Source organism: Cyrtonyx montezumae, unplaced genomic scaffold, assembly GCF_038088225.1.
Source record: "Cyrtonyx montezumae isolate F1298 unplaced genomic scaffold, pur_monq_1.0 scaffold_4, whole genome shotgun sequence".
In the NCBI taxonomy this organism is placed as follows: domain Eukaryota; kingdom Metazoa; phylum Chordata; class Aves; order Galliformes; family Odontophoridae; genus Cyrtonyx; species Cyrtonyx montezumae.
Window position 1 is genome coordinate 6,216,017 of NW_027072045.1, and position 25,831 is coordinate 6,241,847.

Consider the following 25,831-nt stretch of genomic DNA (forward strand, 5'->3'; position numbering starts at 1 on the left):
GGTCAGTGCTCAGACTGGGAAGCCTTTGTTCCTGTCTTCTTTGCTAAGGACTGCATTAGGGTGTGTCAGGAACAGAGAGCTGCATGGGGAACTGCTTTGCCTCACCCTGCTGTTGGCATGCTGCTGTGCTCTGCTCGTGGACAGATCTGCTGGGTTTGTTTGGCAGTGGTCAGGATGTGTGAATTGGCTCTGGAAGAATCTTAATTTGCAAATACAGGGGACCTGGGAAGGTCTTCCTTTATTTCTTCCATCAGTAATTCTTTGATGGTTTGGTCAGTGCTCAGACCATGCCCTGGAGATGCAGTTTCATAGGCATTCCGAGAGACATTTCCATCAGCTTATATTGTTTGCAGTCCGGAAGGAAGCAGTACAGATTGCAGTTGTATAGCAGCAATTTCATGTGATCTCTGCAAGTTTATTTGCTCTTGTCTCAGAAGAATGACTGTCTCTTGCAGAAATGTCCTCAGCCTGCTGTAGTTTCTTTGAAGAACAAGGCAAGTTGTTTTTTGTGCTGGCAGAAGCAGACAGCATTGGGATCATCTGTGAACTCTACTTTGATTTGCATTTTCTTAGATATATTTTACATTGATAATGCTTTTCAGAACCACTCTCCAGAGCTTGCTTCAATCTCTGTGGGTACTCCAAAGATTTTGAAGTTCAGAGTGTTCTGTGCTCACCTGTGCAGCATGGCCTTTTGTCATGAGGCTCTGTGTGTTTTAACTCATGCTTTTTTACTCCTGTTCCATATGAAGTCTAAACAGTGGTTATTTGGGTATATCTCCCTTTGTTACTGCAGCCGGGCTATTTGTCTTTAGTCAGAGATAATGAGAACATTAAAATCACAGTTTCTTTAATCTTTTCTTACCACCTTCTAGTCACTGTTTGAGAAGTGCATTCTTGTGACAATTTGGTGTTGCAGATTTCATCTTTGAGGACTCCTCAGGGTTTTTCCTATATTTAAAGACCAAAATACCTGTGGCTATGATAGGCTGACTGGCAACTGGCCCCATTCCCTTGTTCCAAATAGATCCAACACATTCAACATCTCTTTCTTAAGTTTCCATGGATACCTCACTAGAACACATGCTGTAATCAAACCAGTAGGGCATGCCATTTGCAAAAGCTTTCACTATTGTCATAGTGGAGCTGCTGCGTTCAAACCCATCCTTTTAGAGTAGCTCTCCTTCTTGCTCATCCATGTTGTGGTGTTAGCCATAGCATGCTGTATCTTCTGCTTGTGACCATGACAGTGCAGCTTTTCAGTTGGCGAACTCCTTGGCTGCCGTTGGTCTCCATGTGGTATGTGTGAGTAGTCGTGAATGTAGACCTGATAGATGCTGGTATTGAAAACCTCGGGAAATTAGCTTTAATCAATGTCTGCATGATTTTATGATTTACAGATCCTAAACATCCATTTTCTCTCTTCTGTTCTTAGCTTTTCTCCTCATAAGGTATTTTCCCTTAAACATGATTGTGAATCTATTCTCAAGACTGTAAGTTAAAAAGAACTAAGAAACACAGACTTGTTTTTGATTTCACTGTGAACTGTCAAATTGAATCTAAACCAAAACCCAGAGACTATAGATTCACAGATGACTTTGCTAGTGGGTTGTCCAATTGGATGCCTCATCTTACAGTTGCACAACTGATGTTTTCTCATTTTCCCACTTTAGCCATGGAGAATGTTGAGGGATTCGTATAGCTTTCTCTTCCCTTGTTTTTGATAGGTTGCTGGTTTTTGGAGGAAGACTGGGGGCAGGGAGAGAAATTTATTTCCTCTGCTGGATGCGAGATACAGAGAAACTGAATAGTGATTTTTGTTCAGTCTTTGACTCATTTTCCTTTGAATATATTGACCTAGAAAAGTATACTATCTAAGTTTGCTTTGTTTCCAGGATATAATTATATCTTGAGAAGATTCTTCTGTATGAACTCACAATAAAATAGGAAATTCTGTGGTGACATTTTTTTTTTAATTTTTTTTTTATGAGTGGTGCATTTCCCAAAGTGTCTAACATCGCACATGCTCTATTCTGAGTGTGGTTCTGGGAACTGGAGCATGATCTTATTAGTGCCATTCCTGACAACCTTGCAGTGAACCACATAGATGAGGTGGATGATGACAGACGTGCCGATGAAAGAGAAGCGGCAGGAGACCTCGTCTAAGAAGCTCCCTTTTCAAAGAACCTAGATTCTGTATGTTGGTGTGGTTTTTCTGTTCCTTAGGTCTTTCTGTTTGGAAGGAAGGAGGTGAGTGGTAAAGGAAAACTGCTTGCATAGGGGTAGTAGTGCAAGGAAGCCTGAAAGAAGCGGGCCCTGAGGAGCTTGTTGAAGGGAGAGAAAGTTATTTAGTATGTGTTTAGGGTACCTGTAGCATACCTTTGTCAGTGGAATAATTAGAGTGATCATGGAGAGCTGTCTAATGCTAGACAGAATTTTTGTTAACCCACGTTTATCAGATGTTTAGACGCTGTGTTGAGGAACATGGTTTAGTGAGAGCTACTGGTGATAGCTGGGCGGTTGGACTGGATGATCTTGTAGGTCTTTTCCAACCTTGGTGATTCTATGACTCTCTGAAAATATGCATCTGCTTAAGGAAGATGCCTTCTTGTGATGGATAAAACACAGTCAGTTTTGTTCTTTTGGCAGCAGTGCATAGGTACAAAAGAGCTGGAGTTCAGAAGCAAGCAATCAGTGCGAGGCTCCTGCTACTGAGTTCTCATACCCCAGGCCCACGGGTGTGAGAGGATTCTGAGCACGTCAGGAAATGTCTCAGGTCTGGTAAAGAGTTGGCTGAGGTTTTACACATCGTGTTATGAAGGATGCTTAGTTCTGTTGAAGACCACTTTACCATGCGTTAGTGAGGTCAGATCAAATTAGGTAATAGCCTACACACTGTCAGAAAGAAGAGAGCTGAACTTAAAGCACCTGGCATATTCAGTAGATTATTGCAAGTTCCTGTGTGTGTGTCTTTCATCTTAAATTAAATTCAAAACAAATAGGTGGTGTATTTTGATTTCCTTTTGCTGTTGAGGTGCAGGAAAATGAATATTATCCACAAAATGAGGGATGGAATGAACTTGGGATTGCATTCTGATAGTCTTAGCAATACTATTAAATACTTAAATGACCTTTGAAAGCTTGATAGCAGAGTGAAAAAGTAATACCTCTAGTAAAATTGCAGTTGCGATGGGAGGGAGTGCAAAAGCGTAGATGAGAAAGTTCATAGCTCATAATGAGATGTCATATTTTTAGAATTTTATCCAAAGAGTTGGGAGAGTTCTTGCTTTAGAAAATTACTGTGGTCTGATTGGTACTGGGGCAATGAATATCAGTTCTTTCAGCGACCAGTTATGATGAAAGGGCATCAGGAAATTTGGATTTGTCTGAGTGAGGGATTTGCTGTGGCTGTATTCAGAGAAGGGAAGTGCATTGCAGTCTTCAGCAAACCAGCTGGATGCCTACTGGCATTTTAAAACAAAGAGCTCTGATTCCATTGATGTTAATAGCAGTAGTGTCTCTGGGTTCAGCAGAGGCAGAAGGTTTGTTCTTCTGATAGGAAATATCTTTTTTTTTTTTATGCAAGAGAATCTTTTAAGTGTTTCTTTGTATTTGCTTTTTTTCCATCTCTCTTTTTGTTGTTCTATAATTATTTTCAAAGGCCATCTTTGTGTTGCAGAAAAACGCTCTAGGTTGTCATGTTACATTTGGAAGCTATGACATTTTGTGCTTAATGCAAAGCAAAGTCTCAGCAAAATGGAAAGCTGAATAAGGTTTTCTCTACCAATGCAGCAGTTGCCAGCTAATGGCAGTATGGTAAATCCTTCCTTCCCTGTTGTGCAAATATCATTAGCAAGCTTTGCTTGCAGCAAAATGATTATTGATGCTCAAAATGATATACAGTGTTTTGATTTAATATTTCATTCAGTACATCCATTTTTATTTTCAATCCCAAGACGTTGCCCAATTGGAAAAATGGAGAATTTGATCAAGGTTTTGAAAAAACCAGCAAACCACTCCGGTAGGATATTAATAGAAGTTACCTGAAGATACATGAATTTGGACATGACACACTTTCCAGGGTTAGCAGAGCAGCTGTACGAGATGCACGCGAGTCCTGAGGCTTCATCTTCCCTGGGAAGTGAGGTCCTGGAAGGTTCAGTGGGAGCACTCCTGTTTCAGCCACCATACAGCTAAGTTGTTATTAGTGTTGTGGACTTTTGTTTTACTCTGTGAATATTCTTGGATTATTGTAAAGATTATTCTTTTACTGCCTTTTGTCATAAGCTAAGTTGAAAAAACAGAATGTGGCTGATTGTTTACTGAAAAACAGGAAAAGCTAAACTGATTAGCTGCTGCAGGAAACCACAGAAACTGAACTCTTACATGTATTTAGATAAAAAGATGTAAATTAAATCTGCTAAGCCAGCAATTGCAGCTAATATAATAATGGATATGGTTCAGTATTAATACAGTATCTGCTGGTGTCATAATTTCACCACTTCCCCAAGTACTACAGGGTTTCGAAATTGTATACAAACTTTTGAATAAATAAATAAATAAAAGGTGAAGAGGGAGACTTCTCTGTCTTGTCTGTCTCAGCAGTTATCCCGCAGAATGCATGTCTGGGCAATTTCTTAGGGTAGGACCAAAGTCAGAAAACACAGCGACGTGGTTGAATTAATTCTATACGTACCTAGTTAGATTATCCAACCCTGCAGTGCAGACAGTTGTATTTCAAGATAATGTTTACAAGTGTTGACTGTTGGGAATAAGAAAATCTCTCATCGTATCTTAGGAGAAGGTTATTTAAAATACTGATGTAAGTAATGTAATATTTAGATTCTTCCATTCATTTTGGTGTGTGAATTGCCATGAATGAAATGTTTACTTATGTTATTTTACTACCTATCTTTTTCTAGTGTGTAGTTTGACAGAGATAGAGGTCCTTGGTAAACACGAGAGAAGAAGTTTGAACTTGAGCTACGCATGACACTACTTGGTTGAGTCTTTGCATTAAAGCAAGCAACCTTAAGAAATCATTCTACTTCTAAGAACTGTAATATCATAGTGTCAAATACTGTGATGTTGCCCAGGACACGATTTTACTTTTTAATTGTCAAGAACTGACTCCCAGAGACTAGGTGCCCTGCTGCATGGCTCTGTACTGGGCTCCTTGCAGCCCTTTGCCCATTTTCCAGCTTCCTTTCAGATTAGCCAGTCATGTTTAGCAGTATGAGATTTTAAAATCTACTCTTTCAGGTATATCTATACATTTACTTTTCTTCAGGTAAGGTCTGTAAAATTATATATTATTTTTTTCTCTAAGCATGCTCCAACTCACCCAAGGTCCCACATGCATAAGTTTATCCCAGCGCCTTTTGGTCTGCGTAGGATAGGTAGTATACAAATTCCTTAATTTCAGGTGGTTTTGACAACTTTTTTTGCTAGTATTCAGAAGAACTCATTAAATCCAGAACGATTGGCCTGCAAGCTATTTTCTGTAAATGCCAACTGCTTGGATAAATGGCTTTTTAACTTTCTACTGTGCTGAGCTGCAGTGATTCATTTATTAGTTCTGCAAACTCTGGTAATGTCAAGGCCTCTTTTAACACCAGTTACAAAACAGTTATGGTTGCCCCCATTATTGCATGTGATTAGTTATTGGTATTAAGAAATAAATGGGCTTAATGGAATGTAACTTCTGCTTGTGCCAAATGGTAGCAGCTCTACGGAATCACTGCAGCAGAACGTTCTGGTTCAGATTCGTGTTTGCTACTTCAGAGCTTATGGCATTGTTTTCTGTGATTTTCTCTCTTGATCCAATCGAGCTCTAGGTTCCTGATGTGTAGGATTGATTGAGGAATTCTTGTGTAGCTGGGCATTGCAGGAACAGCACGTTACTTGGGTGAAGTATAGCAGTGAGTAATAGTGCAGAATGGTTATATTCTTGGATGGAGGTTTTTTTTTCTTGTTAATAATACTTGGTAAATCACAGAGAGTTTAACTTTCAAGCAGAGCTGAGCAGTTGATTAGAATTAGAACAAGTAAACCTTCCCTCAAAGACAACTTCTATGCGTTGGTTTCAAGAGCATTTTGAAACTGAAAGGGACAGCTGTTTTAGAGGTTTTTGGATGAAATTACCTATTTCAGTTCACTATTTTACGTAATGTTTTCCATGGGTAGCTATGAAAGCCCTCTATTTGTGCTTAATGTATTTTCATTGCTACAAGTTTTTATACTGGTGTCTATGGCAAATGTCTGTGTATACATTTTATACTTCTGGATAATCATACAGATTAATTGGGTCTAATGTATTCTTGATAGAACTCCATCCAAGTCAGTGTGCTCTCATTGGGTGGGTATAAACATCACGCTGGATATGAAAATCACTGCTCTTTGAGAGACCAACAAATGTATGTATTGCCACACAGGAATTTGTGAGTTTTGTAGAGAGCTATAAATAGCTTTTCACATGGTGAAGGATGATAACTGAAGGCAGGCTGGAATACAGAACACTGAAAAGGGAGTGGTGAAACAGGTGAAAGAGCTAGCAACAAAGTGGAATGCTGAACATACAGGTAGACTGTTGGTAGGAGTAGTTTGATTTCTACATTTTCATCCTCTATGGAAGTATCCAAAGAGGAGAAACGCAGCATTTGGAAAGATGTTAACACTGTGCTGTCCTGATGGGTTGAGGCTTCTGGTTCTGATTCAGCTGGGAAAGGCAGCAGGACGCAAGGAACCTAATTCTTTTTCATAGGAAACTAAGGAAATGAATCCTTCTTTCTCTTCTATTCTCCTTTCCTTCAGTTCTAAGAAGAAAGCTGTGATGATGGTACGGAAATAAATCTGTTTTGAAAGAGGGAGAAATTGTACACATGGATAAGGGTGCTGATAACAGCATCTGATCCCAATAGAGCTTGATGAATCAAGCACATTCTGTGCTGTTGCAGGCAGATTCTGTGCTGCCTATGGCTTTTTGTACTTCACCACAAAAGGAGTAATGTAATATATTCTCGAAGAACTTTGTATAGGGAACATGAATATTCTACTTCTGCTTCTGAACATCAAACTCAGCATACATGGGATAACTTGAATGAAATTAAGCATTTTGTGAAGAGCAATAGTAAGATTTAGAGGGAAGTTTTCCTATGAGCAGATTATCATATAGTTGCCATCTCTGAAGCATCTTCCCTGGCAAACACTATACTTGATTATAAGGAAGAGCAGGATTCTTCATTAAATAGCCCTAAGGTCTTTTTCTTGCAGAGCAGCTCCTGTGCTACCTTGGGTTAATGCTCTGACTTATCAGTCTTAGGTCTTGGATTTCCTTGCCATACTTTTGTGTGCATTTTGTTAGGTGATACATCCACATAGGCTGGATAAAAACATGTTGAAATATGTTATTTGATATTCTTCATTTTTTAAAGAGTCACAAAATAATTCTGCTGGACATCTAATTAATTTGTGTTATAATGAAGAGAATCAATGAACTCTAAAGGCTTAAATCTGGGAGTGGGGGGAATGAGCGTGTGCAGGATGTGTTGGCACCTTTGCTACATTCCATTCCATTAAGTTATTGCAGTGTAATGAGATAGTATATTGCATAGAAATCCATCTGAATCATCAATGTTTATTTTAATTATTTTCTGTCATCACAGAATAAATGTAAGAAAGGAAAATACAAATAATGCATGACAGTGTTTTACACTTACTTGTTATGTTCCTTTAAATGAAATTTCAGTTGTGTATGTGGGATAGAAATATTTGTTTGATGATTTGTTAATAATGCTTTCCTTTTTCCCATCTGGATTCTGTCCTGCAGTAGTACCAACAGCTGCAAAATGTTTCAGTGCAGAGTGTATTGAAGAATAAAAACAGAGGCAGTATGAGGAAAGTTTAAGAATAAAGATTCATAAGGGAATAATTGCAACTTATTCTTACTGTGTTGTCAAACAGTTATCAACTGCTATTTTTCTCTTAAAATTAGTCTTTCTTTATTATATCTCAACTTGTGTTTAATTTCTGTATTCACGTTTAAATCCTAGGCTATTAATATAAGTGTATAGTATTAAAGCCATTTGTATTAATTGAAACTTCTTGGTATATTCAGGAGGGCTTCTGAAATTGTATGTGGTGATTTAAGACTCAAAAGAACTGCAGTTTGTCAGGAAGGCTAAACACTTTGTTTTTAAAGCTTCATTTTGGCCTTAGCATGGTCTAAGGGCAAAGAGTACATTTTATGAGAAGGCTGCAGAATTTCCTTTCTTTTTCAGCAGGTTTCTTACAGCAGGAAAAGTGCATAGTATTATGCAGAGCAGCTGTCCTATTCTACTTGTTACGCTTACTGACACTAAATAATTTTTCTTTCCTTTCAGATGCAGTTTCCACATCTGCTTACTCATCACCAGCCAAAAGCTTGGGAGACCCTGGCATAACTCCGCTGTCTCCGTCACATATTGTGGTAAGGGAAGCTGTTTTGTTGGAAGGCTGTGATTTCCTCACATGCTGGTCTCTTTTATGCTATCTGTAGTTTTAAATGAAATTTTGATCCTGTTGGAGTTTCTGGTGGAGCTCCCATTTGTTTCAGTGGGATCCTGGTTTCCTTTTATCTCCTGGCTGAGCTAATGGATTTGTTCTGTATATTTTTACATCAGAAGAAGGGGTTTCCTGATCCTCAGGGTTCCTGAATTATGTCTCTGTCTTTCTCACTGATTCGTTTTTGAAATCCTTTAAAAAAATAATCATATTAAATAAAAAAAAAAGAAATTCTATGTGCTTTTAAGGTCATCTGCACCACCTGTAACACATATATGCACAGTATATTTCTTGATATCACAAGTGATCATGTTCAGAACACATTGTTATCCTTGTCGTTTTTCTTTCTTAGCATTCTGAAGGTCTGAGTTGAACAACGTTCCTCTTTGGGATTTCCCAAGTTGTTGCTCATAATTTTAGCATCCATTCCTTTCTTTCTCTATATATTCTACAACTTTTCCCATGCTGATGACTTTATATCCTCTTCAAGTTAGATTTGCCTCTTAAGGTCTCTGTGGAAGACCTATAAACACATATTCCTCTGGTTGTAAAGATTTATTAGGAAAATCCAAGTAAGTGGATTAAACTTATATATTATTATATACAAACTTATATAATTATTATCTATATTTATTATATATGTTTATTATATATTATATATATTTATTATATATTATATATTTATATAATAAATATATTTATATTTACATATAATAATATTATATTTATATATTATAATATATAAATAATATATATAATATATAATATATAATAATATATATATAATATATATATAATATATATAATTATATATATAATAATATGTATATATAATATATATAATAATATATATTATATATTATATATTATATATATATATTTATTATATATTATTATATATAAACTTATATAATTATTATTATATACACTTATATTAGTGGTTAAACCTTATTTTGCCCCTTTCCCCATGTTAAGTATCAAGCCTATAGGATGATTTTGGAAAATGTAAGGATATAATAGAAAAGCATTGGAAGAAGCAGGCATGAAGCTGCAGGGCGGGGTATCTCAGTAAAGATAACAATTGCTTTGAAATATTTTCAGGAGTACAGGCTGAGCAGCAGTGGTGGGGGATTCAAACAGGTTCTCTGTACTTAAAGGACAGCAGCTCTGTCCCATGTTGTTTTTTCCAAATTGGCATGTGTGCAGGTGGGTGTACTGCCCTCCTTCACCATCTGCCTGCCTGAAGCACGTCGCTTTTCACCAGAATTTCCAGCTTGTTCTGCTCCTGCCCGCAGAGCTGTCCATGTGTTAACCACCACCAGCACAGAGTGTTTCCACTTTTTGTAAATTCTTCATTGATAAATAATTATCCTGAAATGTGAAGGTTATTGCTGTGTATTAGGTGGCTGTATCTGTATTGCTTCTGAATGGTAGCAGTGTCTCAGGGTCAAGGTAATAACTAAGTGACTCCTAAAACCACTAAGTCCTGTACGCAATACACTGAGGGATATAAATGCATTCTTTATTTTTATAGTTTCAGAGAAAAGTACTCCGTAACCTGGTGTTTAGCTACAAGTTCTAGTGCTTCAAGGTGATAGCTATTCCAAGAAATGATTATGAAAAAAAAATCTTGATTTGAGAGTATATGTATAGAATATCATCCAGCAAATACATGATTGAGTTGTATATTAAATTTCTACCCTAATGGGAGGATGGACCTTTTATATGACAACTTTGTTCATGAATGCTGCTTTGGCAAAGTTCCTATTTCCATTAAAATGGTATGCATGTCTCAGAGAGCAGAAATACTGAAGGATAAGACAGATTATAGTTACTCTAATCAATGACTCAGCGTCTGTTTTGCTTCTGTTGCTTAACAGAAGGACTCTGATGCAGAAGATGCTGTAGAACAGTTATTTCTTGTTGTTGTGGCTATTGATTTTGGCACTACATCCAGTGGCTACGCCTACAGCTTCACCAAGGAGCCGGAATGTATCCACGTAATGAGGTAAGGGCTGCAATGCAGCATTTGGTTTTGGATTGTGATCTATAGCTATCTATGCAGCTGCTATAGCTGTGTCCTGCAGCATCTTCAAGGGCCAGTGTACACTTCTGTCAAGGCTATCATTTTCTATTGCATTTTGTTCTATTCTAATTTGCTTTAATAATCAGTGAAAGCACCTTTTCTGTGTTATTTTGCTAGTTTGTAAGGTGACCTGAATAAAAGGAGGAATTGGGAAATGCTCAGAATTGTTTAGGGAGCAATGGTGATTCTTAAGTCAGGATGTCCTTGGTCATGAGATTGACAGAAAAAATCTACTCATTTATAAAAAGAAGCATGCAATTTCCTAGAGTTGTGAAGTGGATACTCTGCACTTAAGGAAATGCTTGGGGTTTCTGGTGCGTTCAGAATGTGGCAAAGCCATGTTATTATAAAACAGCCTTACATCTACCTTGTTATCATGGGGTAATACTATAGGCATGTATGTCCAGTTTTCAGAGAAGAATTCAGATGTTAATGGCTTGTCCATGTTTAATAGGATTTAGATGCACGAGCAACTCTATGGCAGATCAAGGGAGTGCTAACTACTTTTGCCAGCACAGCAGGATCAGAGAGCACAATGCAAACTAGTTGTTTTGTTTTAAATTTCTGCAGCATCTTAGGAGAGACAACACCTTAGAAGCAGGATGGCAATAGTAAATAAAATAAATGCAGCTCAGTGCAGATGGGTAGGTTGCCTGCAGCTGCCCATCAGCATGAATCGGGTAGTTAATTGCACCCAGAATTTGGTGGTCATCTGGCTGATTATTAGCATTAAATTTCACTCAAATCCCCAGTAATGAACCAGTGATGCTGGGAAGTTGGCAAATAAATAGCAAAAATTTGAAAATCAAGATTTGAAGTGAAATCTGTCATGTATTGTGTGTATGTAAGGGACAAAAACTGAGTTACATTTTCTTGTGGGTTTTTTTTTTCAGTTTTATTTCTTCCTTAAATCAACATAATCTGATGTATGTTTTCCCTTTACGTTTTTGATATGTGTAAATCTAATGTAATGACAAACGCAAAAAATATTATGTGAGGTATGTGAAGGGGTTGTGCCACAATCCCTTTCTGTAGTCTTTCTAATCATTTTTTTTCCCAGACTTTCTAATAGCTAGAAGCCTACATAATTCTTATTAAAGTATATTTGAAATGCCTGTATTGTAACAAGGCCAAAGTGTAGATAATTTCAGGCATGTTAAAGCTATGTACAAGCTTAGGCACAGAAGTTATTAAAAAAACCACAACCTCTGTTGTAGCAAGAAGGGATGAATTATTGCTACACTGTAATATTGAAAAGGAAAGGGAAGGAAGGCAAACTTGCTGAAGTCTAGTATGATACGCTGTAATTTTTCTAAGTGCAGCTGCTAGCTGTACGCCAGTCTTTAAATCCCAGCAGGCAGAATTCCTTGTGCAGTCAGCCTGCACAGTCACCTTGTGTGTGGTTGCAAAGAATTACAGAGAGATCTGACACAACTGGGTGATGGTCAGTGCTATCTAAAGAAAGGGAAACTCTGGAATGGTAGTAGGCCATACAGTGACAAAGATGCCTGCCATTTTTGACAAGGACAAGTAGTGCTTTAAGGTCTTTTCTGCATCCAGTCCATCTGATATTCTGCTGATGGCACAGGAAGCTGCCTGGTGCTGGAAGTCAAAGGACAGGCCACGTGTTGCTGCCAGGTTATGGGGTGGTGGGGTCACAACCCATGTGTATCATCTCCAAATCTGTAGCCGAGCTATTGTAAATCTTACATATCATGTTGTTTCTGTGGCTGTATTACGATGCATAACAACTTCTGCTTTTATCAATGTCCTTGAACCCTTTGGATTCAAGATTTTATCTACTGATGGAAATGTTGAAGCAGTGCTATGTGGACAGCACACGTGTTCTGAATTTTAACTGGCATTAGACTTTGTATGGCTTGAAATGCTGTTTTTTTCTCATGCAGTAACAGCAGTATGGTTGTAATTTCAGACTTGTATAGATATTATATGAGATTCCAATTCAAAAGTAAATAAGCTAATTTGTCTGTTTCCACCCAGAGCAGTGAGATGTGCCTTAGGTAGGGAAAAAAATAATTATTCATATTTCCAATGGTTATTTCAAACAATTGAAAATATTTTGATAACAAAAATGTAATATTTTCTAATTTGAAAAAGTATTCAAGTTGTACTGAGAAAGCTCATAAAATGTATTGCTGGTAGGGAAGGATTTTAGGCGACATACAGCAGATACTGAATTATGAAATGTACATTAAAATAATACATATTTAAATATATGTGAAATAATGAGATTCAGCACACAGAACTGTGTATGTGTCGAAGTTAAGACTTCAGTGGTTCAGAAGGTACTAATAAGTTCCAGTACTTGATATAATGATGGTTACGTGTAGGATAATTTATCAACATTTCTACAGAGTAAACATAATTTCCCACCCATACTCAAGATTATTTCCCTTAAGGAAACTGAGGATACATGGCCATCTTTGCTTCCTGACATTTTTTCTGCCTTTTCTCCATAGTGTTGTTTGTTTTTTTCCAATCTCAGCTGTTGGACTGCTTTTTAGCAGAACTGCTTTTCTGTGAGCATCCAATGAAGGATGGGATGGGTTTAGTTAGCAGCTCCTGTGAGCGAACACACAGGGCTTCACTACCAAGTCAGACTGTAGTGTCAACAGAGCTATGGTCTGGTCATGAAATTAGCATAGAAATAGTGAATTTGACTGTATTTGTTCGCTGTGATGCCCAGTACTTAAAAGGGGGACCTAAGGAAGGTCTTTACACATATGCTTACCTTTAAATGTGTGAGGATCCTCACACACTCAAGTGGACTACTACAGCATACGTTAAGAGTTGGGCTTGTGTTTCTAGGTGATGGATGAATGTCTTTGCCTTGATAACATTGGTTGTTTTATTAATTTTAGCTAGAGCTGCAATGAAAGACAGCTCCATGCTGTAAAGCCAATTAGAAACTTCTCCTCTGAAGGGAATAAGTGTGGTCTTACCCGGTTGTGAAAATATTCCTACTGATTTATATGCACTTACATGTAATTGTAAATGTTTTAATTGTAAAATGTTAATTACCAGCAAACTGAATTTATGTATTTCACAAATGGAGAAAAGATAAATTGAAGAACTCATGGTATTCTGAGGTTGCAGGCTATTTTTGTCAGAAGAGAGCATGCAGTCTTTCTTCATTATAACTTCAAGCTTCGATCTTTTCTCTCTTTTTCTTCCCTATGTGACTGTGATTCTTGGCAGACACGTGCTTGCCTTTCTGCTGCGTGCACGCTCCTGGAGGCATCCAGCTCTCTGTGATGATCCTGCTGCTTTGCTTTCCTGGCTGTTATTCTGCAGCTCTGGGTCAAATTCTCATCTCTCTGCAAGGAGCTCTCCTTTTTCCTCTGTTAGCCAGATGCCTGTCTAAGGAAGGGCATTTCTCTAACCTTAGTGTAACCTAATGATCCTTTCCACAGAAACTTTGCTTTTGTCTCTTCTCACCTTTAATATACAGTCAGATCTTGAGTGACTCTGAAACTGGTCTGTGCTCCTCAGTTGAACTACTCCATGTTCAGTTAGGAACTGGTCTCATATACCTACATTTAGGGAGAAATCTAAGTTGGGTTCTGCTTGAATAGGCTTTTAGCTCTGACCCTCCTTTGAGAAGATACCTTCCAATTGCTTTTATACTACTGCTGGCCTGTATTATGTTGTGCTCTTCACAGCCATTGCCATTGTTTTCCCCAAGAGCTTTTTTACCATTATTTTCACTGTATCAAATCCATGAAAGCAAAAGGGAAGCTGAGCCCCTGCTGATGGCAGTGGAAGAAGCTGGGCTTCCCCCTGAGGAGTACAGCAGTCAGGTTAGTGAGCACATGGCTCTGGCTGCAAGTGATGATGTCAGGCTTCCCGTTCTTTTGTCAGTTAGCAGGCTGAGAACTTCAGTGCTTGCTGAGCAGTTACAGTGTCTGCTTTTTGCTAGAAACACATCCAGAAATGAGCACCTAATGCTTGAGAAGGTTTTAAAGATTTCAACCTGTGCTACGGAGCACGAGTTTCTTTTTGTTTAAGTATTATAAGTATTTATTCCAGGAGAGAAAATGTGCCTAGCCACAAAGAGAAGTAAAGAGGCATTGTTGTTAGCCAGCAGCTAAGTACACGTCCTATTTATGGAATTTCCCACCAGTGACTCACAATGAATCATTAATGATTCCAAGTGAAAACGATAGCAGTTTGTCTCTGTGCCTTGGCTGTGTGGGATGTAACATTCTGGTGGAAGAGGCAGTGCTTTGTGCTTATGGGCATTGGAACCATGTGTTTGCTGCCAGACATGCTCACTGGTGTTGGAGTTACCCAGGTATGTTCTAGCAGGGGTTTGCAAGCACTGAATGCTGCAGAGCCCTTCCCAGCTGACAGTAGGTGAGAGGCTGAGCAACAGCACCAGTGAGGTTAAGGAAAGTTTTTCTGAGTGGGTGAAGGTGAAAAACATTCCGCTTCTCATCAGACTGTTTCTGCTTTCAGATCAGTGGGACTGCTCTCCGTACTGAAAGATTCCCTGCCACAGCTGCTGCTGGTTCAAAAAGGGGCATACTTGCTGTTTGATCCAGTTGCGTGGTCTTAATGCTTCCCAGCAGTTTCTAAGATCCCATTCCTGGCTGCTTATTGCTTGGCTGAGATTGAACTCTTCTGTGTCAGTGGTGTGCCTTGATCTTGAGGTCAATTAATTTTCAGTTGATTCAATTGGTTCAAATGGAAAAAAAATAGAAGTACTTGTACATAATCTTCACGTCACGTAAACAAGAGCTGCAGAACAAAGCAATCACGTTGTACTTCAGAACAGGGGCTTGGCAGTACTATGTTATGACAGCGTGTTTTCCTATCTTTAGAAAAAAGTCATTGACATGTGTTTTAGTAATGAACACAGTTCCCTTCATGGTCTTGGTTCCTCTTAGAGCTGTGCTGTGATTATGGCTGATAGCATAAAGCAGTTTTTCCTCTGGTGCTTAGGATAATGTTGTCTGGTCAGTGTTTGTTTCCCATACCAAAAGTCCTTGTGTGTGGGGCAGGGGGGAACAGTAACAAGAGTTTTTTCTTCCATTCTCCTTTTTTTTGGTAATGGAGATGTCGTGAGAAAAGCAGAGTGCTTGCAGCTCTCTGTGGTACAGATCTTTACTTCATGATCTTGTAACTTACCTGCTCCTAAATTCATTCTGCATTTAACACAGAGTCCAGAGGGTCTTCCTATACTCACTGTTATTTATTTCCTTATTTGATCCTCAAAACAGGCATTATGTTACTTTCATGTACCACCTTTGTGCCTAGCAGGTCTTCCTGAAGCTGCCTGTGGGATCCTGATAAGATAGGATACTTATTTTCATGATTTTAATGGGTGGTTGTGAGGTTGAAGGTTGAGGGAGTCTGCTTTATTTTTCACAGACCAATTTTTTTTATCAAAATTTTTTTATTACCATTTAGATATATAAAAGGGAATAGAGTGTGCAGCAAAGAGAGCTCAGTGCCTGCAGGCATGTCTTCAGTGTCTCATGTGTCCAGGAAGTGAAGCACAGGAGCAGACTCTGCTTTTAGTGACTTGCTGAGTGTCAGAGAACGTTCTGTGACAGAAGCAGGGATTTAATTGGCTTCTCCACAGTGCTGTTCAGGTGACTTAAATAGATCCTCAATTAGAAATGGGAGAAAATATCCCTTATGAGCAAGCATTCATGGAATCTGATAATCTGATTGATAACTGGAAGGGCCACTCTTGTTCACAATTTGACGTTTCATTTTTAGTGTTGTTAGAGAGCTGATTTTTCATACAGTATTTACTGCTTATCTGTGCTTAGGATTCTCTTCTTAACTGTTTGCAACTTACTGGAGGGAAACTTTGTTCTCATCAGAGATATACTACATGATTGTACCCTTAAAAATTAGAAGCTGACTGTAACAGTTACTGAACTGTCTGAAATAAAGTTTGCATTCCTCTTTTCTTGAATACGCCCATTTGTTTCCTTATTATACAGATCAATGTAAACATGTTTGGAGGCAAAGGCAGGATGTGCAGTATTCTACCACATTTCTTTCTAAGAGTATGCAAATTTTTCTGCTGCTGTTACTGTTAGTATCACTGAAGCTGTTTCACTTGTTGAACAGACGATGGGAAGGTGGAGATCCAGGCGTATCCAACCAGAAGACACCAACTACTATCCTCTTAACACCAGAAAGAAAGTTTCATAGCTTTGGATATGCAGCGAGAGATTTCTACCATGACTTGGATCCCAGTGAATCAAAGCACTGGTTGTATTTTGAGAAGTTTAAGATGAAGCTGCATACCACTAGTGTAAGTATTATCTAATGCTCTTGGATAATCCTGCATTTGCTGCTCAGATCATCTTGCTTTAGAAAGTGCTGGATTTTGCCTGGAGATTGTGAGCTGGATATGAAGCAGATCTGTTTAGAGAGTAAATAAAGTAAATGAAAATGTCAGTTAGCATATTCCAATTCATTTTGCTTCTTGATGCATTTGGCAAATGTATTTTGCTTGTGTTCATAGTAGATCTCAGAAGCTCAGTATCTGTGTCCCTGCTTTTCCGTAGTGAAATCTTTGCTGTGCAGAGAGCCTGCATGAGTGCAGTTTATTTTAGAAAACCTGTTCAGAGAGCAGAAATGGAACATGAGAGCCATGCTGAACTCTGGTGCTCAGGAACAAATTTGCCTGGAGTTCTTTGTAGTAACTGCAAGTGGAGATCATGTTGTTAATTTGACATTATTCCTACTGATTATATTTTGATCTTTCCACCCAGTTTTGGGGCCTGGCCAGTACTTTCTGTATTGAGGTGGGTGTTTGCTGGTTTCGTGTGTTGGTGGGAAGCCAAAAATGCATGCTTTCAACTCTCAACTTGGAAGAAATAGCTTTCATTTGCAGCTTTGCTGCAATTAATTACAGATGCATTTTATTGTAATTATTTAATATTTATTCTGTATTACTTTCTCATCCTGCAGTTATTTTTAGGTAGTGTAGGTGTTTTAAAAAGAAAGTCTAAAGCAAACAGCAAATGTAATGCTCCAGGAAATTCAAATGGTGAGTTAGATCCTCTTCAAACAATTTTGTCACTTTTTCCTAGCCAGGTGGAGAACGAAGAATTCCCTTTCCTCAAGCAGAGGGAATTAATTTTATGTTTACCTTTTCCTCTGAATAACTTCCAGTTATTTTCTTTCATGTAGAACCTTACCATGGAGACGGACCTGACAGCTGCAAATGGCAAAAAAGTCAAAGCACTTGAGATATTTGCTTATGCCCTGCAGTTTTTTAAGGAGCAGGCATTAAAGGTAGAATAATGCTTCCTTATCTAGATTCTCTATATTTATAGCTAATATAAATGTGAGCATAACATTCCTAACCTTGCTGAGCTTTGACCTCTGTTGTATTTGATGTAAACAAAGGGAGGCAGCTGTAGAAACTCTAGGCAGGCTGTGGACTCTAAGAGCTCACAGTAGTCCTGCAGTGATTTCCTCTTGCACAGGGGAAGCTTAGTGCAATAATAGTAATAAATTCTGAATATTTGCTTACTGGGATAAAACTTGTGTAGCTTTTCTGTTGTTTTGTTTTAATCGTTAAAAACATTGATGTGAAAATAGTGCAGGATCTGGAGCTCAGTGTTTCACTCAGTCTGAATGTTGAGACTAGATTCTGGTCTTGCCCCACGCACTTGTGATGCTGGGATGATCCAGTGTTCTCCATTCTCAAGGTTCTCTCTCGTGTTGAGGGGCGAGCACTGTGAAACACAACTGGATGGGCACCTCCCAGTCTCTGCAGTCCCAGTCTGACATTGTTTTCAGTGATTGATTGTAGGGAAGTCAGATGAGCTGGATTAATTTTGTAACAGAAAGATTATTAAAAGCTGATTTACCATTTGGTGAGTTGAATCTCAGTGTCACTCTCTACAGTGATGACTTGCTGGGGTGTACAAGCTAGCTAACCTGGTGGGAGTAGTGTGATTTTGCTATTGCAATGATCTGTGTAGGCTACTTGGTTTGCCTAAGAGGTTCAGTATATTGGCCTCATTATGCTGTGCTAATTTTTTTTTAAACTACTATTGCAGGTTTTGGTAGGGAAATGGGAAAATACATTTTATTTTCCATATCCTGTTTGAAATGTTACAATACTTGTTTCTTGTAATATTATCTTTGGGTTGTGAGATTGTATTTGTTATTCTCCTGTGACATACGTGTCTCCTGTAAATAGTTTTTAGATTTAATGTCTCATGTATACAACCAAATGTGAATTATGTATACATTAGTTTCAGATGTGCTACTATATACTGCCAATGCGTGGTAGTTCTGGGCCAAATCAGAATCTTAAACAGTGCTTGCATGAAAATATCCCTGTTGATATTAAGCTAACCTACTTTTCTGAATGGGATTAATTTATTCTGCATGGATGACCATAGAGAAACAATCATATCATTACTACTCAAAATAATTACCTTTACTAAGGCTGTCTGATAGATTTTTGCATTGAGTATTCAGTCACAGGTTTGTACCCATCTATTCGTTGCCTGGGGAAATTCTTAGTGAATATGAATCCCCTGTAGTTGCTGTGCTGCCTGTTCTGGGCTGCATCCTTACTTGGTGTTAATAAGACATCCGTGTGATTTGTGAGTTCATGCTGTTGCTTAGGACTGTAATCTGTCCATTCCTAGTGCCTTGGGCAGTATGAAGGTACTGCTTTTCTACCACAGAGTTTTAAACTGCAGTATAGCTAAACAAATACAACACCTTGGCACAGCACACACAGAAACATATTTTACATTCTAAAGGCCTGTTGTTCACCTTTATGAAGCTTTCCCTGTTTGGATGGAGATTTAGATAGGACATATGGTAATGACATTTTACTTGGAACCTTTCCCAAAATATGTCAGAGTATCACCTAATTTGCAAATGCAGTACAGGCTTTCCTCTTTCTAATGGTGAGGGAAAGAACAATAAAATAACTGAACTACTCCTCAGTGCTTACTTAAAGCAAAATTTTCAAGGAGCCATCAGTTGATTATTTACTTATTTTTAAGGCTTCAACTGTAACTTTGCCTTATTAATCGAGCTGTAAAAGTGTAATTTATGTTTGATTGCTGTATAAAAGAGTCATTGAAAAATCTGGATTGTAAAGCATAATGTTCATCAATGCTTCTAATATTTTTCTGTGTATTAATCTAGATCCAAGTGTGAATTCTTCCAAGTTGCTGCAAATACCCCACTATGACTAAGAGCATATATAAACATTCTCTAATATTCAGCAGTGCACGAGCTGCTTTTGGAGAAAGTAACTTTTCTATTTCATGCTAAGTAGTTAACTTTCCTATAGGCCTCCTTCAGAAGGTGTCAGCCCTAATCCTGGCTGTTGGCACAGTAAAGCATTCTTGAAAGGTTGGCAATTAAATATTTGGATTTGTAGCATAGATGTAGCAGGAAAGAAGTTTGAAAAGAGAGTTTCTGTTACTGGAGCTTCCAAAAAATATTTTGTTACCAAGTTGTCACCCGTCAGTTTACATTCACTTCTATTTCTCTTTGTTTAGGAGCTCAGTGACCAAGCAGGCTCGGACTTTGAAAACACTGAAGTAAGATGGGTTATTACAGTGCCTGCTATTTGGAAGCAGCCTGCAAAGCAGTTTATGAGACAAGCTGCCTACAAGGTAAGGTTACAGGGTGAACATAAAAATGCCCCTTTAAAGCTTTACTGGATAGGTTAAATGATAAACTGTATTTGGGACAATTAGCACTAGTATAAACTAATCTGGAAAAATGTTGGGCTAGAAGTACTGAAGGAGAATTTAACTCAACAAAGCAGAGGCAAGTCATACATATTCATATTTTGAATGCTTTTATATGTATTTGCTTTTATGTATTGGCATCCCTTACTGCAGACTGATGTGAAGTCATCTTGTACGTGATATTCCTGCTGAATCTAATGCACGTGGAACAGATGCAGTTTTGAGACTGAAGAGAAAGCTGATTTAAAACAGTGGACACAATTTTGTTTTTTTAATTTCTTTAGGTCATCACAGGCTTCTTTTTTCTTTTTTTTCAAATAAGAATAAAATAAGAAAGATTAGAGAAAGCGTCGAGCCTCCTCAGTAGAGCTTTTTTTTCCCCTTGCTCTCATTTTCCTACAGTAGGAGTGTAAAGTCTGTGTCCAGATAGTCTGGACATAAAATTAAATTAAAATGTTATTTTCACCACTAGGAGCTTTATCAGCATTTAACCCTTTCCCCCGTCCTCTAAGCCCCCACAGTCATGCACATTCCATATTGCATGTGCTTTATTTCAAATTCTGTTTGTGTCTTCGGTAGACCAGATGTCTGCATTCTTCTTTTCATCAAGATAGTCACGTTGTGTTTTACTTTATTTATTTCTTGTCGCAGACTTGCATAACCCAGTGGCAGCAGATTCGCCATGTGCGATACGTTCAGTCGGTGTGTACTTTGCAGAGTGTTCCTGGAAAGCACCCAGAAGTTTAAAACTCTGTTTCTAACTATCTCTAATGTTGAGCAACATTTTTCTTAACAGTCTTTATTGTGGGATTGCTAATGCTAGTGCCAGAAGCAAAACACTCTTAAAGTTCTGATGGAAGGACACGGTTGTAGGTAAATCTGAAACACTAGAGACCCATTCATTATCTCTGTATGTTGTTGTCTGCCTGCTGTCTGTGTGCATGTGTGCTCGTGAAATGGGAGCTGTGTAAGGAGCAGGGCAGAGTCAGGTAGATCTCCTGGCATTTCTCATTTGTGGCACAATGGAATGTTGTTGATTAGTGTCTGTGTCTGTGGTTTTGTCTGTGATTGTGTTCTTCTATTGGCAAGCTTGATAGCGAGGACTGACATGGCTTTTAACTCAGGGTGTGTGGTCAATTGCAGGAAAAAGAAAGCATTTAGGGATGTAATTGTATGTTTGCTTGACACAGTTGATATTTAAAGTAATGGGGATGGAGACAGAAATGCAGAAAACTGAGTGTTCTACTTTCTCATTCAGTCTTCAGATTCCTATTGCAGGATCCAACAAGTGCTTCAAACCAGTGCATACTGAAAGAGCAGAAGTTCCAGCCCTTAGTGTTAGCTATCAAAACGTGCAGGTGTCATGAAAATGAGAGCTTGTGTTTGTGAGAGCAATTGGAGCATTGAGTAGAGAAAAGTATTGAAAGGGCAGCGGTAGAAAACTTTTTGCTGGAAGCATGCTAAGGTACAACCACATTTAAGATGGTAGTTAATTAGTGGGAAACTAAGTGAGATGTGGATTATTGCTTGGGTAATCAGTGGCAAGTGATGTAGCTCTATGAGAATAAAAATACTGATTACTTCCATCTTTGGTTCACAATTAAAAGCCCAGCCTCTATGGAATTGTTACATGGTTGTCAGGCAAATCTGAATAATACATGGGCTTACGAAAGTCACATAATGTAGTGTAGGTCTGCTTCTGCTCTCAACATCCATCAGCTTCTGTCCAACCTACAATCTCAGTGCGTTCCTGCTATCATTGCCTTGCCTCAAACAAAACATGGTCTGGAACTGTTAGTCTGTTAGAGGGCTCCCACAACTGTCTCTTTCCAGATGCTGTGCTGTTTTGTCATTTCAAGGAGTAATCTGGGGTTTCCTTTCAGCTCACAATTCTTCCTCTCATCCTTTCTTCCTCTCATCTCATTCCTCATATCCAGCCTACCAAAGTCTTGCTAATTCTGCCTGCATAACAGCTTTTCTTGTTGGTACTTACTTCTAAGCTCTCATCAAAGTTGTCACTGATTTTTTTATCTCAGTTACTGCAACATCATTTTTGTGGCTTTGGCAACTGTAACCTGGCCTGTTTTGCTTCCCTTCAGAATGCTGCCACAAACGGGTTTTGTCACTTTACACTTGGCAGAGAGTCAGTCTACATTTGCCTCCATCATCTGTGTCATCTCAGACATAAGCTGCATGTCCTGGACATTAGTATCTACAACAATAACTCATTTCTGCCTCTGAAACCTCTAAAATGTGTATTCTGTCACGTGTGCAAAAACATGACTGTGACTGAACTGCTGAGATGTGAAAACTGTTCCTAGCTGCTTCTTGCTGTTACCCTGCCTGCACTATCTGTATTCATCTATTGTACTTTTCATATTCTTAACTCTTCTTCTTCATACTTGAATTGCTACCTCTGTGAAGTAGGTACTTATTCATTCTCATTTATCTTGCTCTCTGGGACCTCTCATAAGATTAAGTTTGGTAGGCTGTAGAGATCTGCGTGTCTTTACAAGCTCACTTTGTGAACTCAGATAGCTTTGTTTCTGGATAGCAGTCCACAGACACTTCTTGCTGTTCTGTGCATCCAGAAAGCTCTAAAGCCGCGTGACACCTGTTGAGGTCTGGTCACATTTGGAGCAAGCTCTGTGTCATCTCTGTAGGATCCTAAGTGTCTCTGTGGAGATTTGGGTTCATTGCATCTCAGTAATGACTCTTAGGATGCATCAGTCAGGTTTCTCCTTGTCCCTGCCATGAAACATATAGGGCATCATAAATAGTGTTCACTTTCCTTGTTTCTGTGTTCTAGATCTTCTGTTGCAGATTGTTTGCTTTGGTGTAGTTCCACCAGAGTCAGTGCATTTGCCACTCTTAGGATTCCCATTCTCATGAAGAATTTTCACTGTGGCAAATGAATTCCAATTACTGAAATGCCTTTTTATTTTGGAGTTTGACAGTGTGGTCCAGTTGAATGGTATGTGGGAGGACTCCATCCCTCCCACCTGGTTGGGACCTGTCCTTACTCTTGTTCTTGCAGAAGGAAGGACTGCTGAATATATCCAGCAGTGCTGTGGCAGAGGTCTAGACCTCACCATGGGAGACAGTTTAGGCAGGTTGCTTTTTCCTTATGAACCTTCAGCCTCATCAGCGTAGTGTGTGAGTAAAGGACACAAAACCAGGATCCCATCTGTGTGTCATCTGAGGTCCTATGGACACGAGAATTCAGTGTTCTGTTGATCCTGTATTACTTATGGTCAAAAACAAGAGTCTGCCAATGGGAAGATGAGACTCTGAAAGTATTCAAGACCATTTTTATAGAAATCTCTGGAATGCTGGTAGGTGGGAATAATTGGTTCAGTCTTAACAGCGCTTTGTTGTCTTAACATATTACTTACTATAAGCAGCACATTTAATCCCTTTTCCAAATGAAATTCAGGCACTGTGGATTGTTTATCAGAGGGACACAAGATCCAGTATTCTTGGCAGAGTGTTTCTTTTTAGTAGAGGCATTCTTACAGCTCGTGTTTCGATCAGACACTGTAAGCACAGAGCAGAATCCGCGGACTGGAATTTCTTGAACGTGCCAATGGAAATAAAGTTATAAGGAAGAATTTGGAGTTTGAGAGACATGCGAGTGCAGAAGCTGGTAAAATAGGAAAGTCAAACATGGTACACCAGATGCACTCAGGGCAGAGCAAGGGAAGGGGAAAGGTGATACCTGTAGTCTTACAAACATCAGTCTGTTGGTTTACTTAAAGATATTATAGTATTTTTTCTTCTAATCTGTGTTGTTGATTTTGAAATGAGGTGCCAGGGCTCTTATGTAGTATTATATTCCAATTAAAAATGGCAAATAAAATTATTTGCATGTTAAGCTTGTATAAACAAGCAGGCAGTCTAGATTGTAGGATTAATTGTGTGAGCCTGGAATTCTAGGGGATTTTTTTAACTGGCTCTTACACTGAATATTTATTAGTTTCAACATGGAATGAACATGATGAGAATTACTATCACATTGTCTTTTGGCTTGCATTCCATTGCACTGATCAGTACTAACCTGCTCTGTAGGAATCTTCTTAGAAAAGTAAACAGATCTGTGAAGAGAGTAACTTGATGACACATAGAATCTCTTACCAATATAAATGTGAATTACCCTGGAATGTAGCATTAAAATGGCCAAATTGCTTTGAAGAGTTTTAAGTGAATTGTATCATATCAAGAAAGAGATGCTACAGGGAAAAACAAAGAAAAAACCCACAAAAATCACAATCCCTCTCAGAAAGCATTCTCCTTACAACTGCAAAGCAAGATTTTTAGGAGGAGTAATGGGAACAGTGAGCAATACAGAGAATACTGCAACACCTTTTTCCTGTATTTTAATACCACAACATTGTTTAGATCGTGAGCCTATGACTGATGTTGCATCAAAAGGATATTGCTAAACAAGAATAGATTCAGAACAGAATTGTTCTGCCAACACACCTGGAAAGCCTGTGTGAGAACACAGAAACCAGACTCTGAAAAGACTGGTACTATTAAGATTAAGAAGGAAATGTGCTAGATGTTGCTCAGAAACATTTTTCATTTTAATCTCCATCCAGTGTTTTCAGTAGCTCATTCAGTTTTTCATTTTGTTCTTGTGCACAACTGTAAACAAAAATGTTTTTGCTAAAATAGCAGGAAATCTATTAAAGAGAACTTTTTTTTCCACATAAAAATGTAGAAGTTACTTATTATGAGAAGTTGGGTGCTGAGCACTTCTGCAAGAGCTGATGGTTATAGATTGATCCCAATACACGTCATAGTATTTTGTGGAAAGGCCATGAGACTTTGAGCTTCAGGATTTAACCAACATCCAAGTGTAATGTCCATGATGAGCCTTAATGCAGAATACAGTTTTTAGATGATCCTGTGAAATGTCACTTTCTAGATATTCTGATATCTTCACGATGATATTTTGGGCTTAGCAAGTTTCGGTTTGAGCCAGTGTTCCTGTATAACGATGCTTTCATTTATTCTTAGTTATGATATTTTTGGTGAGGAAAAAAAAAGAGAAAGAGACTTTAGATTCTGTCCATCTTGAAATTGTTTAGAAAGAGCAAGGAAGCCATGCTTCCTGGTGGCATGAATGAGACTGGCTGTAAAGGGCTCCCTTGGGGCTGCCTAGCTGGGCTCTGTGGTTTGTAAATCTCTGGAGGGTTTATGTAATAAAAATAGTGCAGCTTTTTTTGTGCTGTTCTCTGAGAAGTGCAAGTTTGTTCTGTTGTCACGTTTTTCTGCCTTTTGGGAAGCATTGATTTTTGAATTCTTTTATTTTTTTCATTTTAGGGCAAGAGAAAAAGAAGACTCTAAAATAGTTGCAGACCTCCTGGCTTGTGTCACAGTTGGGGCTGCCCTCTGACAGGGGGACTTACAGAGGCAGGATGCTAAAGACAATAGAGATGTCAGAACAAATAAGGAGGTTGTGCTTATTGAGAGCTGT

The 25,831-nt window shown here is 38.5% G+C and overlaps 1 protein-coding gene across 1 annotated transcript in view; it reads left to right on the forward strand.

Moving 5' to 3' along the window:
* The window catches only part of HSPA12A (heat shock protein family A (Hsp70) member 12A), a 48,438-nt gene that overhangs the window by 3,641 nt on the left and 18,966 nt on the right, over positions 1-25,831 (forward strand). Inside the window, exons 2-6 of the mRNA XM_065746005.1 lie at positions 8,382-8,467; positions 10,422-10,549; positions 16,736-16,922; positions 17,807-17,911; positions 20,155-20,271. Of these exons, the coding sequence (XP_065602077.1) occupies positions 8,382-8,467; positions 10,422-10,549; positions 16,736-16,922; positions 17,807-17,911; positions 20,155-20,271 (623 nt within the window). The remainder of the gene's footprint in view (positions 1-8,381; positions 8,468-10,421; positions 10,550-16,735; positions 16,923-17,806; positions 17,912-20,154; positions 20,272-25,831) is intronic.